The 24,911-nt window shown below is 40.0% G+C and overlaps 1 protein-coding gene across 2 annotated transcripts in view; it reads right to left on the reverse strand.

Moving 5' to 3' along the window:
* Positions 1–309: 309 nt before the first annotated feature.
* Positions 310–24,911, reverse strand: part of si:ch211-12e13.1 (phospholipid phosphatase-related protein type 1) — a 37,382-nt gene continuing 12,780 nt past the window's right edge. For both annotated transcript variants that reach the window (XM_064297392.1, XM_064297391.1), the window contains 7 exons: positions 15,435–15,528; positions 4,957–5,145; positions 4,428–4,560; positions 3,248–3,498; positions 1,886–2,062; positions 1,180–1,311; positions 310–799 (listed from right to left, as the gene is read on the reverse strand). In XM_064297392.1, coding sequence (XP_064153462.1) covers positions 767–799; positions 1,180–1,311; positions 1,886–2,062; positions 3,248–3,498; positions 4,428–4,560; positions 4,957–5,145; positions 15,435–15,494 — 975 coding nt within the window. In that variant the 5' untranslated portion in view covers positions 15,495–15,528 and the 3' untranslated portion in view covers positions 310–766. The remainder of the gene's footprint in view (positions 800–1,179; positions 1,312–1,885; positions 2,063–3,247; positions 3,499–4,427; positions 4,561–4,956; positions 5,146–15,434; positions 15,529–24,911) is intronic.

The raw sequence follows: 24,911 nt of genomic DNA on the forward strand, positions 1-24,911 counted from the left end.
GTGATGAGCAGTCACTGCAGAGCTGACATCATCTCTGCTAAATGATGCACAGCCTTGAAGCTGTTTTTATAATGCATGACTAATGCGTGTTCCACAGCATCTTACTGAACAGTTTAGTGTGTATGCTTTGTATACTGTATAATATTTTTAACTGGATATTTTTCAATATTCTTGCAAAAAACCTAAAAAGGTCCAATCATTTCAAAAATATAGTTTCTGTAGAATAATTCATTTTGTTGACAATTGGTTTACAAAGGAAAAATATTCTGAAGAAATACCAGGTTTTACAAAAAACAGCACACAAATATGTTTTGGATTCCTGTTCGATTTTCTTTACTTCCATGCTGAGTAAAGGGCATGTTTTAAAATCCCAACAGAAAATGTACAACAGAATAAAGAAATATATATTTTTCCTTAAAACCTAAATATATGAATACCAAAGCATTCCTGAAACAATTGCAGGCAAAGTTGGTCAAATATTGAGTTTAAAACAGATTAAAAAAAGAATACAAAAGGTGAGCTTTTTTTCAAAGATTTACAGAAACAGTTATAAGAGATTTTCCTTGTACAAACACCACACAACAACATCAATATCTTTCTCAAAGCTATTTAGGGTAAGCTACGGCACTCTCTTATACAAAAATGTACAAAAAACAGCTTCTAACTACAACATAATACTGTCCTTTTTACAGTGTGACACAGTACAAAATGCTTGTGCCTAGGGGTGTTCCAGGGAAGCAAACTGCAGTCTCTGCTGGGTCTGGAGTCATGTGACCTCTGTCATGGACGCCGAATGATTCTGTCAGGCAAATCGCAAAGCTCGTTAAATTAAACAGGAATTAAACCAGATTTCATTTAATTTTTTTATACATACTGTACCCCTAGGCCTGAATTCGACAAACTTTTAACTTTGTTTCTCTCCACAAGCACAAGTTTGGCAAAATCATCTTTGCACCACCCACAGAAGTGTCCACGGTTTGGCGAGTTTATTTATTTATGCTGAGCTTGCTAAATTGGGGTTGTGAAGAAAAACAAAGACTTGCACTTGTTTGTAAATCGAAGTAAATGAAAAATTCTGGAGTGCATGCCATGTTCTCAAAAGCAGGAGAGAATGATATTGAATGAAAACTAAATATTACACACTTGACTGAGCGTACCGAAGGACAGGTGGGGTGTTACCTGTGCAGTCAGGGTCTCTAGGGGGCTCTCGACCCGTGGAAACGTGATGAGCGGCAGCCCGCGGTGCTCCTCCGTCTTCAGCTTGGCCACAGCAGAGTGCACTCCCCTGAAGTTACGGACCACACAGACCGCCTGCAGGCAAAAACCGCCTCGCAATCACCTCACAGTCAGCAGCCAATACTTACGTAACGCTGAGGCCAAGGCTCAAACCGGGACACAATCAACAGGTCTTAACAAACTGGTCTTTGGCAAACAAAAAGCAACAGAACCACAGCTGAAGAAGAAACTGGCATTTGGTCTGACAGTAATTACTAAGCAGTGGAAACGGGGCCAGCGCATCTCTGCACAAACCTTAACCAATCAAACGCCCGTATCAAGATGTCCATCCTGTAAATTTATAAAAGGGTATGTTTTACACATTGTGGCTTCACCATGTAGAAATGACTGCGCTTTCGCAGAAGCGTTGTTCAAATCAGCGGCTTCACATCAGTGTGTGTCTTTACGGAGGTGTGGCTAAGTCATGAGATCTCTGCAGCCCTGTATTACCAAAAACAGGAGTCATGTGACCTGTGCATTACGTTCTCACCAGGAACAGGAGTCATGTGACCTGTACATCACATTCTCACCAGGAACAGGTGTCATGTGACCTGTGCATCACATTCTCACCAGGAACAGGAGTCATGTGACCTGTGCAGCACGTTCTCACCAGGAACAGCGCCACGGAGCTGCCCAGCAGGAAGCCGGCGATGACGTCGGCGCAGTGGTTGCGGTACTCAGACACGCGGTTGAGGCCCGTGAGGAAGGCGGCGCACAGCGTGCCCAGGCACAGCACAGGCTTGGCCAGCCGGCTGCTCTTCGTCTTTATGGTGCTGGTGATGTACATCTGAGAGAGTAGTGCGCACACACACACACACACAGATACACACATACGCACGCAGATACACACACACACACACACGCGCAGAGATACACACATACGCACGCACATACACACACACACACAGATACACACATACGCATGCAGATACACACACGCACGCGCGCACACACACACACACACACACGCACAGAGACACACATATGCACGCACGCAAGCAGAGAGAGACACACACACACACACACACACGTCAGGGGAAGAGGCCCAGGTGAAATCAGCACCATGTATGGAGGCTGCGACATAAAGGCAACGGAAGGACTCTTCTTTGTAGATGCTAGAGGCAACAGGCAGGGGGTGTTGCCTGTAGAATATACTAAGGTGGGCTGCATATGAGAACCTGAGAGTCCACCATGGTCCTCATAAGCATGTGTGTGACCATGTTTGCCTGAGTCCAATTATAGATTTTTATTTAGGGCACTGAACTGAAAGAAATACGTTTTCCTTTGTTATGTATTAAAATGTTGTACCAGCGACTCACAGGTCAGAACCAGCACCTGGCCTGGGCTTGTCCAGTCCTGATCTAGACCTCTCAATCAGCAGCTGCATTGCTGCCGGTGGGACAGATTAGGGTTTGAGTCTCTTTGGGGCCCTAAGGATGTACCGGATATCAGGGCGACATCCTGCTCCGGAACTCATACAATGCCCTTAAATGACCATACCCCTTTATTATTACTGAAAATAGTGTTATATTCTGAAAAGTTTTACATATTATTATTATTATTCCTGTGAGCAATGTTTTCAAAAATTCAGCTATCTATAATAAACAAACAATGACTGAACCAAAGTACAATCTTAAAATACACGCATTACTACATGCGATACACACACTGAACACACACAACAACTGGAATTTTTCTCTGAATTCCTAAAGCTGTCACTTTTCATTTACCCCCTTTCAAAAATGTTTTTCTGTCCGTTTACAAAAAAGACTTACGTGGGTATACTGACCCGGAAATTCTGATTCTGATTTAAAAACAAAAACATTTTAAATTGTTTGTGAGGCTGGTCTTTGTGAGGTCCCTGTTTGTGAGGCTGGTCTTTGTGAGGTCCCTGTTTGCGAGGCTGGTGTTTGTGAGGACGGTGTGCATGAGCAGCAGTGGCTCTGAGGGAGGAGGTCTTGTGGGGACTCACAGTGACGTACACAGCGGAGTACACGCTGAGGGAAGCATCTTTGGAAGGGAAGGACTTCCTGGCCCGCTCCACCACCGCGGGGTCACCTGTACAGATGTTCCCCCGGGAGATGAACTGGTGGCTGAAGCGGCAGTCTGTTCCTGTGTAGTTCGGCTTGCACACGCTCAGGAAGTACGGGGACAAGTTGCCGGTCACCACCTGACCGGCATTCACAAAGATGTCCGTGGCGAACAACCCAAACGCAAAGACACCTGCAGAAAGAGACAGGAAAGAAAAACAGAAAAAAATGGAAATAAAACTGACCTCAAGCCATTGCAAACCTAGAGTTCAAAAAAGGGAGGAGTTACTTAAATTCATTTAAATTTCCACATTGGTGTGCTATTACCTTTATTATATTATTAACACATTAAAATAATTGTTCAGTTCAGAGTTTTGGAATGTTCTAATGTAATATCTTTGTATACTCTCCAGAAATCCACTGTAAATAGATTCTTCTGTCTCGAGGTGTAGATCCTGTTTTAACATAAAATACATTAGCTTATGCTAAATTAAACTCTGGGAAGAGCAAGCCCATGGCCTGTAATAACATTCAATAATTCTAAAAATTCAACATTCTTCACAATGACAATATAGACAAAGAGAACTGTCATTTGATAAATCTGTGAAGACTCTGCCTAGAAACTCTGCCTAGAAGCTGAAAATAGCAATGCTACTGGCTCCAGCAAAATATAAATATGCAGTTGTCACTGTGTTTAACAAGCTACTCCCCAGCATGGCCTATATTTAAATAAGCCTTTTTAAATTTTAAAATACACCCAGGTAAACCACAACCATCTCTCAATGTCAATGCTGTGCTTTAGCAGTATTGTATATTTCACAAAATTGTTGAGGGGGGCAGTGTTTTAACTGGATGTGCATGACATTGCTACACTGAAATACTGGCCACAAAGTGCTATATTTATTTATGGCTGTGTGTGTGTGTGTCTATGAGTGGCTGTTTAGGCCATAAACCATACTGGATCTCTCACACACCATCATACTCACTATATGTGTGTGTATGATGGCGTGTGTGAGAAAGCACAATGGTGTGTGTGACAGAATATGATTTACGGCCTCTCATAGTGCATTCACATTTCTTCAGGGTAAAGCATAAACAATACGAGTCAGTCTCAGAACTCACCAATAAACCTTATGATCCTCCGAATGAGTGGGTTCAGGTAGCAGCATTCTCCGGTGACGATGGTCTTCTCCTGGGCAATGAGGGCTCGTCTGGTGGACTTCATGATGTACATTGAGATCTCGCCAATGAAAATCTACAACAAACAACAACAAACAACAGAAAAACAAATTAATTAAAATTCCAGAGTCAAGTGCAAAGACTGGATTTGTTTAAGTGAGCTGTTTCTCCTTAAAACTTCCTTTTAAGAAACAAATACCAGCTGACTCAACTGCCCTCCATAAAATTAATTTAATATGCTTGTTTTTTTATTTATTTAATTTTTTACAGCAGCTGATTCTGAGACTGGTTGGGTTAGGGTTGGGTTGGGAAGGTGAGGCCAGGGTTGGGTTAGGATTATGGTTGGGAAGGTGAGATTAGGGTTGGGTTAGGAAGGTGAGGGTTCGGTTAGGGTTGGGTTAGGAAGATGAGGGTTGGGTTAGGGTTGGGTTAGAAAGGCCAGAGTTGGGTTAGGGTTGGGTTAGGTACTCACGACAGCGGTGGGCACTGCCGCCACCACACAGTAGAGGATGAGGGGGGGGATGAAGCTGTCCTCGTCCGTGCCGGGGTAGGGCTTCATCAGCTCGGCGTCGTGGCAGAAGAAGCCCTGCACATGCACCCCGAAGGTGTCCGTGCACTCAAAGTAATAGGCCAGGAGGACTGTCCCGGCCATGATGACCAGCTGGAGGGGGGAGGGGGGTGTTAGACCACATGTTCATTGTTTCATTTCAAATCCAATGTGCTACAGTAACAAGCCAAAGCAACAAAAAATGTGTCACTGCCCAAATACTTACACACACACAAATAATAAACACTTTAATACAGATTGAATGAATAAGGCTACAGCAGCTAGATGGCTGCCTAAAATAACACGCAGGCTAGGTGGTCTGGCTTGACACCAGGACAACATGTTTACTGTAAAACACTGTAAAACACTGGTCTTTTCATTTAATTTCATTTCCATGTTAGGCTGAGAACCTGACCGAAAATGGGCCAGATTTGCAAGTACTGTACGAATGCCACTTCTGACAGGATGCCAGCAGAGAAGAAGACATTTGAGAGCTCGTCACATGATTTGGAAAATGCTTAGATTTACTAAACTCTGGCAAAGCTTTCAAAAAAGGAAGTTTACAGTGGACTTCAAAAGAGAGCATAGTGAAGGGAACCAACAAAAGCAGACCATTTCTGCACAGTCAAATAAATCTGGGCCTGCACACACTGCACACTCTACAGCAGCAGCTAGGGGTAGGACTATTTACTCGAGTCTGGCCAGCAGATTCTTTCAAAAAAATATAATCAGAAACTGAAGATCTTTTTTTGCATCTTTTAATAATAATCGCCATAGTAACGGATTAAAGTGACAGATGATGACTGATATTTTTGCTCCTTCTGGATTTCAGCATCTTTGGGGACCGCACAGAGAAGATTGTGGAGAGAAATGACCAGACTGCAGTCAGCAAAGTACTTGCTTTGATTATCTTATCAGAAACGCAATGTCTTTAAGCCAGTACACCGCTTCAAAACAGGCTTCAGGCACAAAAATTATAAAAAATGCAAAAAAGCGTATTTGAGTAGACACAAGGAAGTCCGCTTGTAATCATTTAGAGAAAACCGTAAAATGCTCCACCCTTAGTAGCAAACTGCACTGTAAACAAATGCCCCATAAATAAAAAATGAACAGACTACCAGCAATGCTGCCAGTGAAAAACCATTTACTGAAGGGAAGAAACGGTATAAATCCTCTTACTTAACTGTAAATATCCATCATTCTTTTCAAAAATCTGTGAAATCCTGTAAACATTTTACCGTAAAAAAAGTGATGGGGACACACACCACAAGATTGGATTCATGCTACAGAAGGATGTGTTTCTCCATAAACGAGAGGACCAGAGAACTCTAAAGTGAACTCCAGAGATTTACCATTTTTACACAGAAACTCTCTACTGGTTACTCACACTCACTCACACCTACACGCAAGCACACACGATCACGCACAAGCAAGCACAACTGTGATGGCTCAGACAGACTGTCCCAAGTTTTCATAAGTCCCAAATTTAGAGAGTGCGATCAATCTTAATGGCGATTGTTAAACTTCACAACATAAAAGCACAGACTTGTGCCAAAAAGGCTCTCACCTCACAGAATCACAGAATCACAGAACCCTGTCCAGTTAAAGAAGCCATTGATGTAGTGCTCACTATCTGTCCTCATCTACATCAAGCCACAAACTCACTGCTACTCGGAGGATTCAGCTGCACTTTGTACTAATCTGAGAACACTTATATGTACAGATTTATATGTACAGATTGATGTATTTGTTTCATACGTTTTGCCAGATTTTGGCAGTTGTTAACCATTTGAAAAAATATTTTTGTAATAATGCTTTCACAGTAAACCAACATCCAATTCTTATACTCATAATACTTGCATTAGTAAATCTTCTGGCATTATCTTGCCAAAACATTCTGCCCAAAGACCTTTATAATAAATGAAAACATGGAGGGTGCATTAGGAAGTCATTTATCAGCAGTGACATTGTTTTTCAGGCAAACATACTGCTCTCCAACACAAAGCGAAAGATTCTCATTTCTGGACTCTTAAATATATGCTTGTAGAGAGTGTAGGAATCAAGAATGTTTAATGAAGTGCTTCTACTTAGCAGACAGTGTAGGCTGATGTTTAAAGACAGCATTTTCCCCCTCAGTGGCAACCTCTGTGAATCCTTAAGATGCACAAAAAGACTGTTAAAAATAACACAGGTAACACAACTGTGTTGTTCCAACTGTTCAAGAAAGTTTTTTCTAACAGGTAACAATTTTGTATTGCCACCTCTGTTTTCAGTATTCTCATCACAGAAATACGACTACACTGTGGTCTTCTATACTGTTGTATGAAATTAGTATTCGTATTGGAGGGGATTTGGCCATTATTCCTCAACACAGATGTTTTCTCAATCGTACAGATCCTTTACTTGTGGACAGCTCACTTTAATTCAAACCACAATTTTCCAATCGGTTAAAGTCTGGAGACAGAGATTACATTGCAAAACATTACATTGTAATTTTGTCCTCAACTAACCATGTCTTGCTTGATTTTGAGGTGTATTTGGGATCACTGTCTTGTGGAACAATCCAACTGAGGCCAAATCTTTGCTTCCTAAACAGCAGCCTTTTTCTTACCCAGAATGCCATAGTCCTTCTGTTTCCATTGACCTAAACAAAATCATCAGGACCCAGAGATGCAAAACAACCCCATAAGATCACAGATCCACCTGCATATTTCATTATAGGCATGATTTTACTTTCAACATAAGTTCCAACGCTGGACTTTGATTACTGGACCTAGGTGGCTTCCGATCACAGACATTACTGGTGTTGTTTATTTTATGCAGCCTTTTTGTCATAATTAGCAATGATGCCAATGACATGTTCACTATAGACTTTAGATACTTCCACTCTTGACCGCCAGATCGTATATATATGTGTGTCTGCGTGTGAGTGCATGCGTGTGCGTGTGTGCGCGAGTTCGTGTGCGTGCATGTGTATGTGCATGCGCGTGTGTGTGTGTGTGTGTGTGTGTGTAATAACAGCGTATTTTCAATAACCAGAGGCGCACAATGTACTGCTGCATGTTCATGAGGATATTAGCCTGAGAGTGAAGATTAAGGCACTCAGATAACAGACATAAGCCATCCAGAAAATAAGCTGGAGATTTAGAAGTAGATTTCTCTTCACAAATGAGCTCTTTTTTATCGCACCTGAGCTATTAAACACTTTTAAACACTTGACACCTCTTCACATATAACTACTTAAATCAATGAGAGATCTTTTGATTTCACTGTTCTTTACAGAAAAAAATGTTCGATTCAAATGTGAGCATTCCCTTTCTGTCTGAGTTTCTCTGGTGGAAATTCAGTGAACAAAGGATTGGTTCCATCATCCAACCAGTGCACTCTGGGTAACTGATCCAAAAAATAAGAAGAGGCCGTGCTCTGGGGTGGTGAAAGTTAATAAAAGTGACCAAAAAATGCTTCTCTGGATCCCCTATAACTCATTCTGTGTGCCATCGCTGAGGCTTCTCTCTAAGACAAATGAGTGTGATTAGTCATTTGTCTTGATTGAGGTGATAGCTTGTGACAAGCTATCACCCCAATGAAACAGCATCCAATCTGCAGCCACAGTGTGATTAGTCACAAGCTATCACCCCAAAGCCACAGCATCCAATCAGAAGCCACAGTGTGATTAGTCACAAGCTATCACCCCAAAGCCACAGCATCCAATCAGAAGCCACAGTGTGGCTTTAAGAGCACAGTGCTGATTGGTTCTGCTGGTGTTAATATGCCTGATTAGATACAGCAGCTAACAAGGACATTGATTCTGAGCCTGTTTGTGATTTATAAGGAGGAAACGCTCCTGATGGCTGCAGTTCACTGATTAATAACCCTAATTACACTTGTATTGATCTCAATTAGTGAGAAAAAGTTCATATGCTCAGTGGTGAACACTAAAGGTAGCAATCAAAGGAATCATCACAGTAATTTAATCAGTAAAGCCCACTCAAGAACAACTGAGTCTGAAACACACACTGTTCTGGAACTCATTTAAAACATGCAGTAAAAAATATTTGTCACTGTCAGACAGTTTATGCACACATTTGCTCTTCATATCGATTTTAGGAATTAATTTAAGGATTAAGAATGACACGTCCAACAGATTTGAACATAGAAAAAGTACTTGCCCACCAGGCTATATTTTACACCAAAAAGTCAAAAGTTTAAACAATTCCAGTTTGTGCTTTGAAAAAGAGAAGGGAAAATGTTTAAAAAATTTGGAAAATCCGAAATTGACTGGATACTGCGCCACGGCAGTCATTTCAGTTGATGACGGGTCACGGAACAAACGCCAAAAAGAGACGAATGTCTGAGGATCGCGCTGAGGCAGAAACACGCCAGCCAGCTGCAGGACCGATACAGAAACGAGAGATGAAACATGACTCTGCTTCAGCTTGCGCTGGAAAAAATATTGTGCAACCCCATCAGGGCACTCAACAAGAAACAGGAACAGAGAAGCAGGAGGTTGTAAAACAAGAGCACATTTTCCCCCAACATGTGATATGAATATAACCAATGACTGACACAATTCTTCACTTTTTGCCAGTGGTACCCTTGTGTCCAGTGCACAAAATGTGAAAGTAAACACTACATGTGAAATCAACTGTCTGGACGCACCCTCAATAGTGTAGCTGTACTTAGCACAATGTTAGCATTATATAGAAAATAACCAGAAATTGGGAAAATTAGGAAAGGAAGTAGTGTAGGAAAGGATGATTTACAATTTACTAGCTCAGTAGGTGTCATCTGGGGTGACTTGAATGGTCTGCATTTGAAACTGTTAGTGTTTTTTTAATCAAAATCAAATGTTCCTTTCCCTGAAGGTACAAGAGCCTTCCTACCCAGCAAGATCAAACAAGATTGTGGAGACAATTCAAGATCCATAACCACTACTCCTCAATGCCTCCCATAGTGCTATCTTAGAAATATTACTGATTAATAATACAAGTCATTCTATGCAAAAATAATAAGAAGAATGTACATAAATCGCAGATATACTGACAAAAATATATTGGTGACTTACCACCCCTTCTGACAAATCATTTTACTTGGCAAATTAAAAAATGGCTCCCTTTTTTTCCAAAACATGAAATGATATCTAAGAGCAGTCGCAGACAATAAACACAAAGCACCAAAAGTGGTGGAACAGTTCAAAATTTGCCCAGGATCAAAAACCAATATCAAGTGCATTCTGGGTAAAGCAAGCTGATTAGCTCAGAACTTTTTTTTCTTCTCACCCCAATTTAAAGAAGCGGCACCAGGTCACCCCCCAGGCTGCTGAGTAAGGGGGGACCCCGTGGTGAAATCTGAGAGGAGGGGGTTAAAGCACTTTCACTGCTGAGAAGGTCACTTTGCTGTTACGCAACGGTCTGGAATGTAATTGCTTTTCCTGTGTGTAAATGCATAGATGCTCCCTGGGGAATAGAACATATTCCCTGACAGACTGTATGCCTTTGTGCAACTGCAGACTCCATGCCACCAAATATTTTGCTACAGACATATTAAATAGAATGTTGTTCAATCTGGCAATATTTTACATATGATCAACAAGGGAAGTACAAATTGCAAAATTCATGTGTCAAATACTTGATCAAAAACTATGCTAAAGCAGTACTGCCTGCTTGATTGTGATATTAGAAATTGACAGCTAAGTCACACAGAGCCAGCTTTTCCTTATTTAAAGTCAGTCAGGTTCTTAGCACTAGTTTTGCCATCTTTATTTTCCTTGAACTGTGAAAAAGTGCTTGATAAACTGTTAACCGTCAGAAATACTCTGAAAGTGCATTTAACGACACTGGCACTAAACATTTAAACATTCCCCTCAATTGATGTTTTATGTACTGCTGCTAACATTCATTTATTTGTTACTACATAATTAGGGTGCACCGCTCTGAAATAAGGCGTGTAGGAAACTGCCATAAAGTAAATGAATTCTATACCGTGGGCTGATGTATATTTATTCATTCATTTAGTTCTTGGTCCTGGAAGAAACAGTACAGCTGTCAGCAGGAAGGCAAATGAGCCGGCAGCTTTTACTGTTAATAACAGGCCTCCAAACCGACTTCTGCTACATCGCAGTAAAGCAAACAAAGATGGAGTTATGAATATACTTTTGCCAAAGGGCTAGGTTCAACTGACTAGATAAGATAAGCAAAACCAGAAGAAGAAAAAAAATTAAATAAAGATTATATAAAACTTTGGCAGGGAGAACCAGGAGGCCAGAGAGGTAGCCGTCACCAAATCACAGAAATCTGCCGAGATTCAAAACTGCTGCTTTCAGCGCCACATCACTCTTAATAATGTTTGGATTGCTGCGCTGCACTTATTGTCATCGTTGAATTTTTTATTTCATTTTAATTTGTGCAATAGCAAAGATGCTGTCTGTGACTGCGCTTAATTTATTTCTGCATAATGGCTCAGTCATAATGATCTGGATTTAATACAAGGTTGTCCTTCTGAAATGAAGTCACAAACATTTATTTTCCCTTTCTTTTTTCTTTGCAGACAAGTTCAGTGCTCAGCTTGGCAAACTGTGTGAAGAAAACAAACACTTGCAGCTATTTGAAAGTCAAGGTTAAGAAGAAACATGGAATGAATGTTGGCCACTGAATTCTTTAGCTATATAAATCCGAAGACGATAAACGATGTCACCAGACATAAGAAATGAACACGTCTCAGACTCATTTGTCCTCTGCAGTCTCTGTATACACTACTACGGCCTGGATTCAGTCTTCTTTGACAAATACATGCAAGCATTGCCTTTTTTTCTATTCAAATACTTTCTTTCATAAATTCTGGTAACTACTGAATGTACCAAAATGTTTTCGCAAAGAAGTAAGGTGACACCCTCATTTAATTGTATGTCAAAGCTAAGGACAACTGTTAATTTGATCCAGGCCTATATACACAGATGAATGAAGCTCTCCATCTCACAGAAATCTTAAAGCAGAACAATGAACACTACCCTCCTTTGCCTGCAGGTGGCAGAACTCCACTGCTTTAGGCCCGTCTGACTCCAGTTTGAATTCATGAGCTGAGAGGGTCTGTGCCGTGTGGGAAACACAGCGTGGCCAAAGGACCACAGCGGGCTCAGCCCTGGCTGTTCAGCTCTATGATTATTGTTAATAAGCACTGAGGAGCTCGTCTAAAGCTGCCGCATTCACTGCTGAGATTAAGGGAGATCTGTGTACATTATGACAGCACTCCCAGGCCACAGGCGTGCAGCAGACATGATGCTTTTTACTGTGGCATTAAAACACGTTTCAAAAGGTTACAGCAGGGCGTTATCTTAGTAAAGCTTGTAGGCAGCCTGATACACTGTGAATATAATATCTGCCCAGTCAGGGGCTTATTTACACACAGAATATAAAAACTGGCAGCAAAGGAATCTCAATATTTAACTGAATCAATTTTCCCCCATTTCCAACACTCATGTGGTTAATTGTTTGGAGCCAGATATTTAAATGGAAAAGCCAGGTCAGACCATTTGGGGTGACCATAGGCTGCCACATCCCAATTAGATTTTCTCAGAAAAAGAAATTCAGGTGTGGAGCAATTAATTAACACAACCAGTGTGTATCCTGAGAGTCCGCTGGCATGTCGTGGCAGAACCGCCAGCCCAGGCTTCAGTGGAAAGGCTGGGGTTTTAATGAGCCAATTAGAACCGCAGTAATTCCATGGCCAGATGAAAGAAAGAACACGCAGGGAATTGGAAAAATACTCTGTGGGTGAAAACCGTCCCCTTGCGGTTAGTGTTTCCGGGATTTTAATTATCACAGCAGATCCGTGAATCGGTTCAAAGTCCAAGCACGGGAAACTGCGCTTTAAACTGCGCAAATGTGGGCGTCCCAGAGCAGAAGCCCTTTCACCTGACCAATCAGCACTCAGCAGGCTCCTCATGCATTATTAACGAGCAGCGAGTGAGGCTCCTCCCACCAGGGGAAGAGAAACGCAGCCTTGTGCTGGAAAAGCGTGACTGTGGCAGCAGGACTGCGAGGTCAGCCAAACAGAGCCGTGACGATGACCAACACCTCTAATGAGGCCCAGATTCAACAGATATTTATGGCTTAATCTGCACTTATTTATACATTTAAGTATCATTAACCAGAGGAGTGGTGGTAGTAGACTGGTATATTCCACAGCACTGACTACACCCCATTCCATTTGGCGACACCAGACCTTTACTAAACTCACTCGATAATGATACCTACTAGTTAGCAGAGCAAAGATGAAACGTGCATAAACTCAAAAGCCGCAGGAGTAGAAAGCTCTTTACTAAACAGCCCAGCAACCATTTAAACCCCAGGTTAAAGGCTGCAACTGCTTCCTTGGTAATAGCAGAGTACTGGAGCACATATGATTGGTTTTACATCCAGAGCTGGTCTGTGTATGATCTTTGTTTGACACGCTACCCGGCTTAAAGGGACGTGATTTCCTGTGTGATACCTCCTGTATGACTGCAGGCTGCCTCTTCAGCAGCAAAGCTAGCCAGCACGTTAGCACTCCTGCATTTCCAACTCGCCGGCTGTGATAAGCAGAGCTAGCACAGCACGTTAGCAGTCCTGCATTTCCAACTCGCCTGCTGTGATACGCAGAGCTAGCACAGCACGTTAGCAGTCCTGCATTTCCAACTGACCTGCTGTGATACGCAGAGCTAGCACAGCACGTTAGCACTCCTGCATTTCCAACTGGCCTGCTGCGATACGAAGAGCTAGCACAGCGCTATGTCTGCCCACTGTTCTCAGGCATTTCACGCTTTGCAAACAGCGCTGGGATTATCTTCCATCGCCCGAACACGGGCGGGTAAGCAGCGCTTAGTCCTCCTCAAACCGCTGAAACGTGTGATTCTTATCCAGCAGATCCAGGATTACGCCCCCAGGCCTCCATCAGGAGGATTTGGGAACAGACTGACACCATATGGGACACGGCAGTGAGTCCCAAAAGCACAGTACCAACCCCCCCTCTCCCCCCCCAGGACAGACACAGTCATAGTGCCACAGCTGATGACTAGCATGCCTGCTATACGGCCCACAGTTTCCCTGGGAGAGACAGAAGCAGTTTTAGGAATGGACAGCTGATTGTTGAAGACAGAATCTAGGGCCAGGCAAACACTTATAGATCATAGACTCCAATACGGAGTTCAGATATCAATACACAGGGTGCCATTTAATCTATGCTCCACTCTTCCAAATGAGCTGATCTAAAAAATAAAAAAAAACATAGCTTTGGTATTAATGCCAGCTGCTCACGCCTTGCAAGTAGAAAGATTGCACTTTAAACACATTTTGTAAATTCAATCAAGCCTAGTTCAGAATGGACCCAATTTACAAAAAAAATCCAAGGACTGTACACATGAAACAGGAAACCACTACCATATTGTACAGGAAGCGATCTGGCTACAACAACATCCAAGTGTCCTTTTCGGCAAGAAATACTGACCCTGAGGTCCATACGCGTGCGTTATCACGAATGCTGCAATAATATTCTCAAGTTCAGGCAGCGGAAGTGTTCACAGACACACACACCCCTCTCTTCCCAGGGCAGTGTCCATATCTTCATGGAATTTATGGCTCGGCTGTAATTACTGAGTGTTTTCACCAGTTTCTGGGTCTCCATGGTGACAAGGCCGAGATGCAGAAATCATAAATTGAAATTGACATAACCAGATCCCTGACTGTGCATCTGAAACCCCTTCCATGGTGTGCAGGGTGCTGCAAAAATATGTATTTGTCCATGATGATGGATTCATATCTGACTGCAGAATGCTAGCTAATGCAAGTAACACCAATTATACTGTACTCTGTATGTTAATTAGCATGATGCATTATCACAGCATGATAGCGCTGTAGCTCTTAAGAGTTGAAAATGGCTGTCACTGCTGTTTGGCTGTTTAGAGGATCTTCCTCACTGGGACTGCAAGTCTTTCAAATAAATCATTTGTACATTTAATGCATTTTCATGTGATTAAAAACAACTGACAGAAATGGTGAACCAAATAGTGCCGTCAAAGTTATTTTTGAGAAAGAGGAAAAAACACCCCCATGAGCTCACATGAGCATGAGCATACACCTGGGGCCAGAAGCACAAGGCAGCTAGCAGGATAGCTGCGCTGAGTAAAACACGGAACAGTTCATTTTTCACTTCAATTCCATGTTCCAGATTTAGGACAGTTCCGGGTTTTACTAAGCGCTGCAGTTATCTAAACTAACTCAGTAATCCTGATTTGTGATACAGGCCCCATGTCTCTTTGTCCAAAATGATTCTCGAAGGACAGCTGCATTCTTTCCATTGAAATAAGAGAGTTTAGCCACATTTGATCCTATGGAAAATATAATGGATTTTGGTTAGTATGTTAGTCTTACCTCTATGAATATGAAGCATGGTATGATTGAGTAACTGCGATATGTGTTTTCAAAAGCCATTTTCTTTTGGTGTGAGTCTCAGTGCCGTCCCACCCTGAAAAACAAAAACACGCATTTAGGAACATTCATGCACTGTAAAACGTATCACATTTCAACATGACCACCCCCCTTCAAATTGGAGCCAGAGTTCACACATATTTCAACTATTTCAATGCCATTGATGCCAAATTAATATTAGTACTTATCTCTATTCCGAGATATGCTTTTGTGATAACTAGTTTCTCATAATTCAGGAGCTCATGAATTCTAGGTTTAGTGCTTAAATCTCACACACCCATGGCCAGGGACACACAGGCACGTCTACTTTAAAGAAGAAAGCACAGTAACACACATATCTGCTTTTTATTATCCCAGTTGAATGCTAGTAAAGTAACAAATGATGACAAGCGGACAAGTCGTATGACTGATTATATTAACAAATAATCCTCCTGGAACAAACATAGCTCCTTTTACGTTTATATTACCATCATCATCATCGAAATGATATGGTTCTCATAGCACTAATACAGTCGATGATTAAAATATTTTTATTCCTTAAAGAATTTCTTACATTAATTTCCTGCTTGAAATATTTAAATAGCAATCAATGTTTTGAGTAAAATGCTAGATGCAATGGGAAGCCTATGGATTTAGCCCAGGAGGCAGGAGCTCTGGGAACTGAGTGTGAGTTTTGGATGAGTTGTACAGATTGTCTGCCATTTATTGGCATGGAGGTCAGCCAAGAGGGCGCTGCCAAGCTGGCCTCGGAAAATCAGTCTTAGCAGATTGGCAGACACCAGAAATGCTTTCAATATTCATTCAAATGAACCCATTCCAGTGCGTGGAAGTGGCGATTAAGTTTACTCCCATGGAAAATAAACTTGGACCAATTAAACATAAAAATCTGTTTTGCTTTCTCTACACCTTTCCACGACAACATAATCCTCTCCAAAACTATGATACTGAAAAACATTGTGTTGCTCTGATGACCAATCCAGTCCCTGAATACCTGTTCTGGGATCGGACAGAAGTTAAAACAAAATTATGTCCCTCGGTGGCTACAACATGCACTTTCCATTCTGCACCTTGTAGCAATGCTGAGAATAAAGACCTCTTCAGCACAGTCTTTAATGTTATGAACGGGTGGAACAGGCCAAATTACTGCAAATGGGGCAGAAGCCTGGTCTTGAGTTTCTGACTCTACTACGTGACCTGGCAGACTACTCCACACATTGACTATTCTCTGTGTGAAAAAAAAGTCTTCTAATGTCTGTACAGAATTTACCTTTTGCTAATTTCCATTTATGTCCCCTCACTCTACTAGCAGAACTCAACCTAAAGAATCTCAAATCACTAAGTCTGAAGGGACTTAGTACACATCTAAGCGAAAAATACATTTTTCAAGGTAACTGAGTATAAGCTCTGATTCATTTCTTCTTTTCAGATGACAGATAATTCCTTCTGCACAACTTGAAAAGCTATGTCCAGCAAAATCTAATCAAAGAGTATATCAGGTTCTTTCATAGCCAATTAATGAGAACCACTACTAGCTTAAAAAATCTCAAGTACACTGGTGGTTATAGTTCATACATCAGCAAAGCTGATATTAACAGAGTTACTCTATGTTAGAAAGCCTCCTCTGAGCACCTTCAACATACACCACCAGCATTCCAATGCCTGCTTCACTTCAGCTTGGAATATAAACATTAAATTTCATTAAATAAACATTAAATTTCAGCGCAGGCATTCAACTTCCAGCTGCAGCACAGGCTGATGGATTAGCAAACAAATTCTGGAGCCAACACATTCTATGATACATGGCAGTCTACACGACTCACTTTACAAAGAAAAAACTGAAGTGCTGTGATTTTATATACTTTATATGACATGTATCTTTCATGCTATACAATGATACAATGATTTAAAGACCATTTTTAATTTTTACAAATTAACACATTTTGTTTCCAGCTTAAAACATGAACAGGGTTATAAGTGTGGATGCAATCTGTCTGTTTCTGCGTTTCAGCAGATCCCCTTTGGAGCCCCATCTTTACCAGTTAGAAACTGTAGCTCAGCATGGAGAGAATCAGATATTTTTGATCGCAATCTGCAGATCAGCCTCAAACAAATTTCACACTGTTTTCCAGTGACTCATCGGAAGCCAACTGGACAGAATGAATGCCAGTTTGAATTCCACTTGATTATAAGCACTTTCCTGTCATGTATATGCATTGAAGGGTGACTAGATATTTCAATTAACAGGCCAATCCTTAAAGCACTCGTTAACAAAAAACTAATTGTGGACCAATTAACCCTGGCCTTGGACCCAGTCTTTACATTTGTATTTACTGTTGTATAGCAGTAGTCCTTGTCTCTCATGCTCATGCAGTCAGAGAACCGAGTCACAGCCCCTCCAAATGCTTTGAAACCTGTTTCCAAAAAAAACAGAGTCTCATAACCATTCAATCACATGAAAGCATTCCAGGAAACAGTGTATGGCCCAAAAATCCTCTGTGTGTTCTTTACTCTTGGGATAAAGTTACACATACAATCCTTGATGCACCACTGATTAATGATTTTGAACGAGTGAAATATTTTCTACAGTAGCTTGGCTACCTATGGCCATTAAAGACATTTGCAATATATTCATATTTCATCAAGAAATAAACATGTTTTTAAAAGATCTGAAACATATTATTTTTCATTTGTATTATTTTATTCTTGATATTTACCTTGTTTATTAATCAATTTTGAATGGGTTTTCTGAAGTTTTCCAATCTACCAATGGCTTCAATTAGGGTTAAGGGCCCAAACTAGGGTTAGGGTTAGAAAAACGGTAAGTCTGAGGGTAAAGGCAAGTTCACGGCTGTGTTCAGCAGCTTGAATAATGGTTAGGACACAGGTTTGTTAATGATTTTGAATGAGTCAAATATTTTCTACTGTAGCATGGGTACCTATGGCCATTAAAAAATGAGCAATATATAAAAAAATTTTCAAGGAAAAAATCTTTTTAAAAGACCTGAAACATATCATTTTGCATTTGTATTATTGTATTCGTGATATTTACCTTGATTTTTAATCAATTTTAAATGGGTTTTCTGAAGTTTTCCAAGCTACCAATGGCTTCAATTAGGGTTAAGGGCCCAAACTAGGGTTAGGGTTAGAAAAACGGTAAGTCTGAGGGTAAAAAGAAGTTCACGGCTGTGTTCAGCAGCTTGAATAATGGTTAGGACACAGGTTTGTTAATGATTTTGAATGAGTCAAATATTTTCTACTGTAGCATGGGTACCTATGGCCATAAAAAAATGTGCTATATATAAAAAAATTTTCAAGGAAAAAATCTTTTTAAAAGACCTGAAACATATTATTTTGCATTTGTATTATTGTATTCATGATATTTGCCTTGATTTTTCTGAAGTTTGCCAAGCTACCAATGGCTTCAATTAGGGTTAAGGGCCCAAATTAGGGTTAGGGTTAGGGAAACGGTAAGTCTGAGGGTAAAGGCAAGTTGACGGCTGTGTTCAGCAGCTTGAATAATGGTTAGGACACAGGTTTGTTAATGATTTTGAATGAGTCAAATATGTTCTACTGTAGCATGGGTACCTATGGCCATAAAAAAATGTGCTATATATAAAACATTTTTCAAGGAAAAAATCTTTTTAAAAGACCTGAAACATATTATTTTGCATTTGTATTATTGTATTCATGATATTTGCCTTGATTTTTCTGAAGTTTGCCAAGCTACCAATGGCTTCAATTAGGGTTAAGGGCCCAAATTAGGGTTAGGGTTAGGGAAACGGTAAGTCTGAGGGTAAAGGCAAGTTGACGGCTGTGTTCAGCAGCTTGAATAATGGTTAGGGCACAGGTTTGTTAATGATTTTGAATGAGTCAAATATTTTCTACTGTAGCATGGGTACCTATGGCCATAAAAAAATGTGCTATATATAAAAAATTTTTCAAGGAAAAAATCTTTTTAAAAGACCTGAAACATATTATTTTGCATTTGTATTATTGTATTCATGATATTTGCCTTGATTTTTCTGAAGTTTGCCAAGCTACCAATGGCTTCAATTAGGGTTAAGGGCCCAAATTAGGGTTAGGGTTAGGGAAACGGTAAGTCTGAGGGTAAAGGCAAGTTGACGGCTGTGTTCAGCAGCTTGAATAATGGTTAGGACACAGGTTTGTTAATGATTTTGAATGAGTCAAATATTTTCTACTGTAGCATGGGTACCTATGGCCATAAAAAAATGTGCTATATATAAAAAAATTTTCAAGGAAAAAATCTTTTTAAAAGACCTGAAACATATTATTTTGCATTTGTATTATTGTATTCATGATATTTGCCTTGATTTTTCTGAAGTTTGCCAAGCTACCAATGGCTTCAATTAGGGTTAAGGGCCCGAATTAGGGTTAGGGTTAGGGAAACGGTAAGTCTGAGGGTAAAGGCAAGTTGACGGCTGTGTTCAGCAGCTTGAATAATGGTTAGGACACAGGTTTGTTAATGATTGTGAATGAGTCAAATATTTTCTACTGTAGCATGGGTACCTATGGCCATAAAAAAATGTGCTATATAAAAAAAAATTTTCAAGGAAAAAATCTTTTTAAAAGACCTGAAACATATTATTTTGCATTTGTATTATTGTATTCGTGATATTTACCTTGATTTTAATTAATTTTAAATGGGTTATCTGAAGTTTTCCAAGCTACCAATGGCTTCAATTAGGGTTAAGGGCCCAAATTAGGGTTAGGGTTAGGGAAACGGTAAGTCTGAGGGAAAAGGCAAGTTGACGGCTGTGTTCAGCAGCTTGAATAATGGTTAGGACACAGGTTTGTTAATGATTTTGAATGAGTCAAATATTTTCTACTGTAGCATGGGTACCTATGGCCATAAAAAATGTGCTATATATAAAAAAATTTTCAAGGAAAAAATCTTTTTAAAAGACCTGAAACATATCATTTTGCATTTGTATTATTGTATTCGTGATATTTACCTTGATTTTTCTAAAGTTTTCCAAGCTACCAATGGCTTCAATTAGGGTTAAGGGCCCAAATTAGGGTTAGGGTTAGGGAAACGGTAAGTCTGAGGGAAAAGGCAAGTTGACGGCTGTGTTCAGCAGCTTGAATAATGGTTAGGACACAGGTTTGTTAATGATTTTGAATGAGTCAAATATTTTCTACTGTAGCATGGGTACCTATGGCCATAAAAATGGCATATATATAAATTTTTCAAGGAAAAAATCTTTTTAAAAGACCTGAAACATATCATTTTGCATTTGTATTATTGTATTCGTGATATTACCTTGATTTTTAATCAATTTTAAATGGGTTTTCTGATAGTTTTCCAAGCTACCAATGGCTTCAATTAGGGTTAAGGGCCCAAACTAGGGTTAGGTTAGGAAAACGATAAAGGAGGTAAAGGCAAGTTCACGCTGTGTTCAGCAGCTTGAAAAGGTTAGGACACAGGTTTGTTAATGATCTTAAGACATTTTTCTACTGTAGCATGGGTACCTATGGCCATAAAAAAATGGCATATATAAAAAAATTTTCAATGAAAAAATCTTTTTAAAAGACCTGAAACATATTATTTTGCATTTGTATTATTGTATTCGTGATATTTACCTTGATTTTAATTAATTTTAAATGGGTTTTCTGAAGTTTTCCAAGCTACCAATGGTTTCAATTAGGGTTAAGGGCCCAAACTAGGGTTAGGGTTAGAAAAACGGTAAGTCTGAGGGTAAAGGCAAGTTGACGGCTGTGTTCAGCAGCTTGAATAATGGTTAGGACACAGGTTTGTTAATGATTTTGAATGAGTCAAATATTTTATACTGTAGCATGGGTACCTATGGCCATAAAAAAATGTGCTATATATAAAACATTTTTCAAGGAAAAAATGTTTTTAAAAGACCTGAAACATATCATTTTGCATTTGTATTATTGTATTCATGATATTTACCTTGATTTTTCTAAAGTTTTCCAAGCTACCAATGGCTTCAATTAGGGTTAAGGGCCCAAACTAGGGTTAGGGTTAGGGAAACGGTAAGTCTGAGGGTAAAGGCAAGTTCACAGCTGTGTTCAGCAGCTTGAAGAATGGTTAGGACACAGGTTGTTAATGATTTGAATGAGTAAATATTTTCTACTGTAGCATGGGTACCTAGGCCATTAAAAAATGTGCACTATATATAAGATTTTTCAATGAAAATCTTTTTTAAAAGACCTGAAACATATCATTTTGCATTTGTATTATTTTATTCGTGATATTTACCTTGTTTATTAATCAATTTTAAATGGGTTTTCTGATGTTTTCCAAGCTACCAATGGCTTCAATTAGGGTTAAGGGCCCAAACTAGGGTTAGGATTAGGAAAACGATAAGAGGGTAAAGGCAAGTTCACAGCTGTGTTCAGCAGCTTGAAGAACGGTTAGGACACAGGTTTGTTAATCAGATCATATAAGACTTATGTCCTTTATTTAAATAAAAGCTACAGTGTCTGGTGCATTAAAAAAATCTTTATGAAGATTAGTAATGAAATGGAGTCAGTGATTCCATAATAATACTAATAGTAGGATTTTGCCAGCAGTTTTTGGCAGATGAGAAGATGTAATCCAAAGACTGCATTTTGCCAGCCAACAATCAACAAATATTTTTGTTTGGGAATGAGAGTGCCACATCCAAACATCCTACCGGATCTTCTGTACATACAACACCGTATACAGTATCTCGACCTACTTTAATTGGCAACGGTATACGTTGGTACAACATGGTATAATATTGCATTTGGAGACAAAATAGTTTACATATTTTATAAGCTTAGACACACATATTTATGGTGACAGATGGGGCTTAAATTTGGGATTTGGACCATTTATAGCATGTCTGGCAAATTATATATAGCTGAAGCTATTAAACTGCAGCCTAACCCCGGTTACCCTGGTAACCACGTACTCATTTCCCATCAGTCTGTAACTTAACAGTGCGAGCAGGCACGCACCAGAACTGGCACAGCTTTCTTCAGCAGCGTCAGAGAGATGCTCAGGCTCGAGACAGAGGCTTGTATCACCACTGTAATCTTGTAAAACGTGTCAGTAAGATCCTGGAGCAACACACATTTAATCTGTGTAATTTATATCAAATACCATGATATGCCACCAACACAGCAGACAGTTATTACAGTAGATGTGGGAAATGATGTATGATAACCAGCTCTTCCGACACCATGCTATACCATCAAACCTCTCTACATCACCCCTAGTCTAGAGAGCTATGAGTCTCTGCATAGCTGGGCTTGTGAGCTTTGGCTGGTAGAAATGATACAGCTCATAATAAAAAAAAAGACGTTCAAATGACTATGATTGGGCTACTTTTTGAGCATGACATTTGCACCTAATTTAAAGCACCAGTAGGACATCTAATGTATCACCTTTACAACCAAAAGCATTCCACCATGATATGGGTCACTAACTTATCATCAAGCCGATGCCAATGAGATTCCAATGCTATCATGAATCTGTAATTCATACAGCACAATGTTTACTGAGAGAATTCAGCTGTAGTACGTACATTCTGTAATCCTCCCCAAGATTTGAATATGTACTCTTATCTTTAACCACTAGACCACACTGCTTGCAGAGAAAAACGGAATGTACTCTAGACAATACTAAGTATTCAATACAACAACAAAACGGATTTGAAGGCAAATGATCTCACGTTGAGTGCACATACTGACACCACAAAAGCCAGGGAAAGTGAGTTAATTTGCTGAATACGCTCAACTCAAATGTAAAACATTGCCACCTGAGGGAGAAATTAAGAGCTGGATTTTTTCCCCTACCTCCTTATAATTGGAGACTTTATGAGCCAACTAAGATGTGCTCAAACTTACAATTACTATATTAATCAACACTAAAAAGGTCAGCATAGAAGGTATGGAGCCTGAATGTTCCCCTGCATGTAACACAAAGGTTTGTAAATATTTCCGATTTCACTACACCTGCTATACTGGGAGAGACCAGTATATGTGCTAATGACATGGCAAGGAAGAGATTTCTCAAATTTAAAATGGGCTGCAGACAGAAATGAATGCTATCATGAGACTGGATTTATTACGCCTCTGTTTCCATGAGCGCAACACAGTCCCTGCTCCGAGTTTGCTGTGGTTTATCACAAATGGTCTCCTTCCTGCCGATTATTCTGTATTTTCAAACAGTAAACTATCGTACAGTACAATCCATCTAACACACCACAAATGGCTACAAGGCATGAGTAATTATGTTGTCTTAAGAGTCAGAATAGGACACTATTCAATCAAACATTTGTTGTTAGCTTTGACTCATAATTGAATTCAAACCCTCTGGTGACTTCAGTGACTGCCAAAATGAAATTTAAAAGTTGTGATGAACTGAATGAGTCAACATTCAGGTCTAATTCAGGCCTCGGACTCTAGTTTCAGAAATATGATCTCTAACTAGATTCCATAAAGTGACATGGATATTAATTGCAGGTTCTAAGATTGCACATTTCACATAATAAACTCTACAATTTGTCAGAATTTTGAACATCTGAATAATTTCATAACTGCAGAGTATATACTGCAGAGTAGTCAAAGCTTATAAAAGAGAGAAGGTGCCCTCAGTATAAATGCCTGTAATGTACACATATATATTACAGGCATTTACCAGACGCTCTTACTCAGAATTACTTACACAACTTCTTTTTAAAGAATTTTTTAGATAGTATCTATTTATACAGCTGGATATATACTGAAGATACACAGGTTAAGTACCTTGCTCCAGGGTACAACAGCAGTGTCCTACCTGGGAATCGAACCTGCAACCTCTGGGCTACAAGCCCACTTCCCTAACCAATATACGGCCAAAGCAGTCATTGAGAGATGCTCATGGCAGTATCCCTGGCAATGCGGTGCTCAGCCAGAATAGACTTGCCAAACACATTGAGGATATCTGGCATCTGGCCAGTGCCTTCCTACCTCTTATTCAAGCACTAACATCATAAGCGCTGACAAAAAAAAGCTGGCCTGAATGCTGGGTTTTTATACCGTTGCTGAATAATTTCCCTGCACTATTAGCCACAATATGAACAAGGAAATTATACTAACAAGACTGGACATGGAGTATAGTTCATCCTCAGCTAGTATTGTACTGTGTTAAAAATGCTTTATATATTAGTCTTTTTTATATACAATATTTTGACACTTTTGACCAGAAGTATCAGAGTATGAAAGTACCCATAATGCACCTCAGCATGAGTTACAGCGACGCCCTCCTACACGTGTCTCTGACACACGAGGCAGAAATCAAAGCAGTGGAGTCCAGACAGCCATTACCTGAGCTCCAACATAAAAACTTTAAATCTTCTCCCTTCCTCCTCTTTGTATCTCTTTATTTCCCTTCGGTAATGTAAAATTTAAACCGCTTTCATTGCG

The sequence above is a fragment of the Anguilla rostrata genome, chromosome 10 (genome assembly GCF_018555375.3).
Source record: "Anguilla rostrata isolate EN2019 chromosome 10, ASM1855537v3, whole genome shotgun sequence".
NCBI classification, from domain to species: domain Eukaryota; kingdom Metazoa; phylum Chordata; class Actinopteri; order Anguilliformes; family Anguillidae; genus Anguilla; species Anguilla rostrata.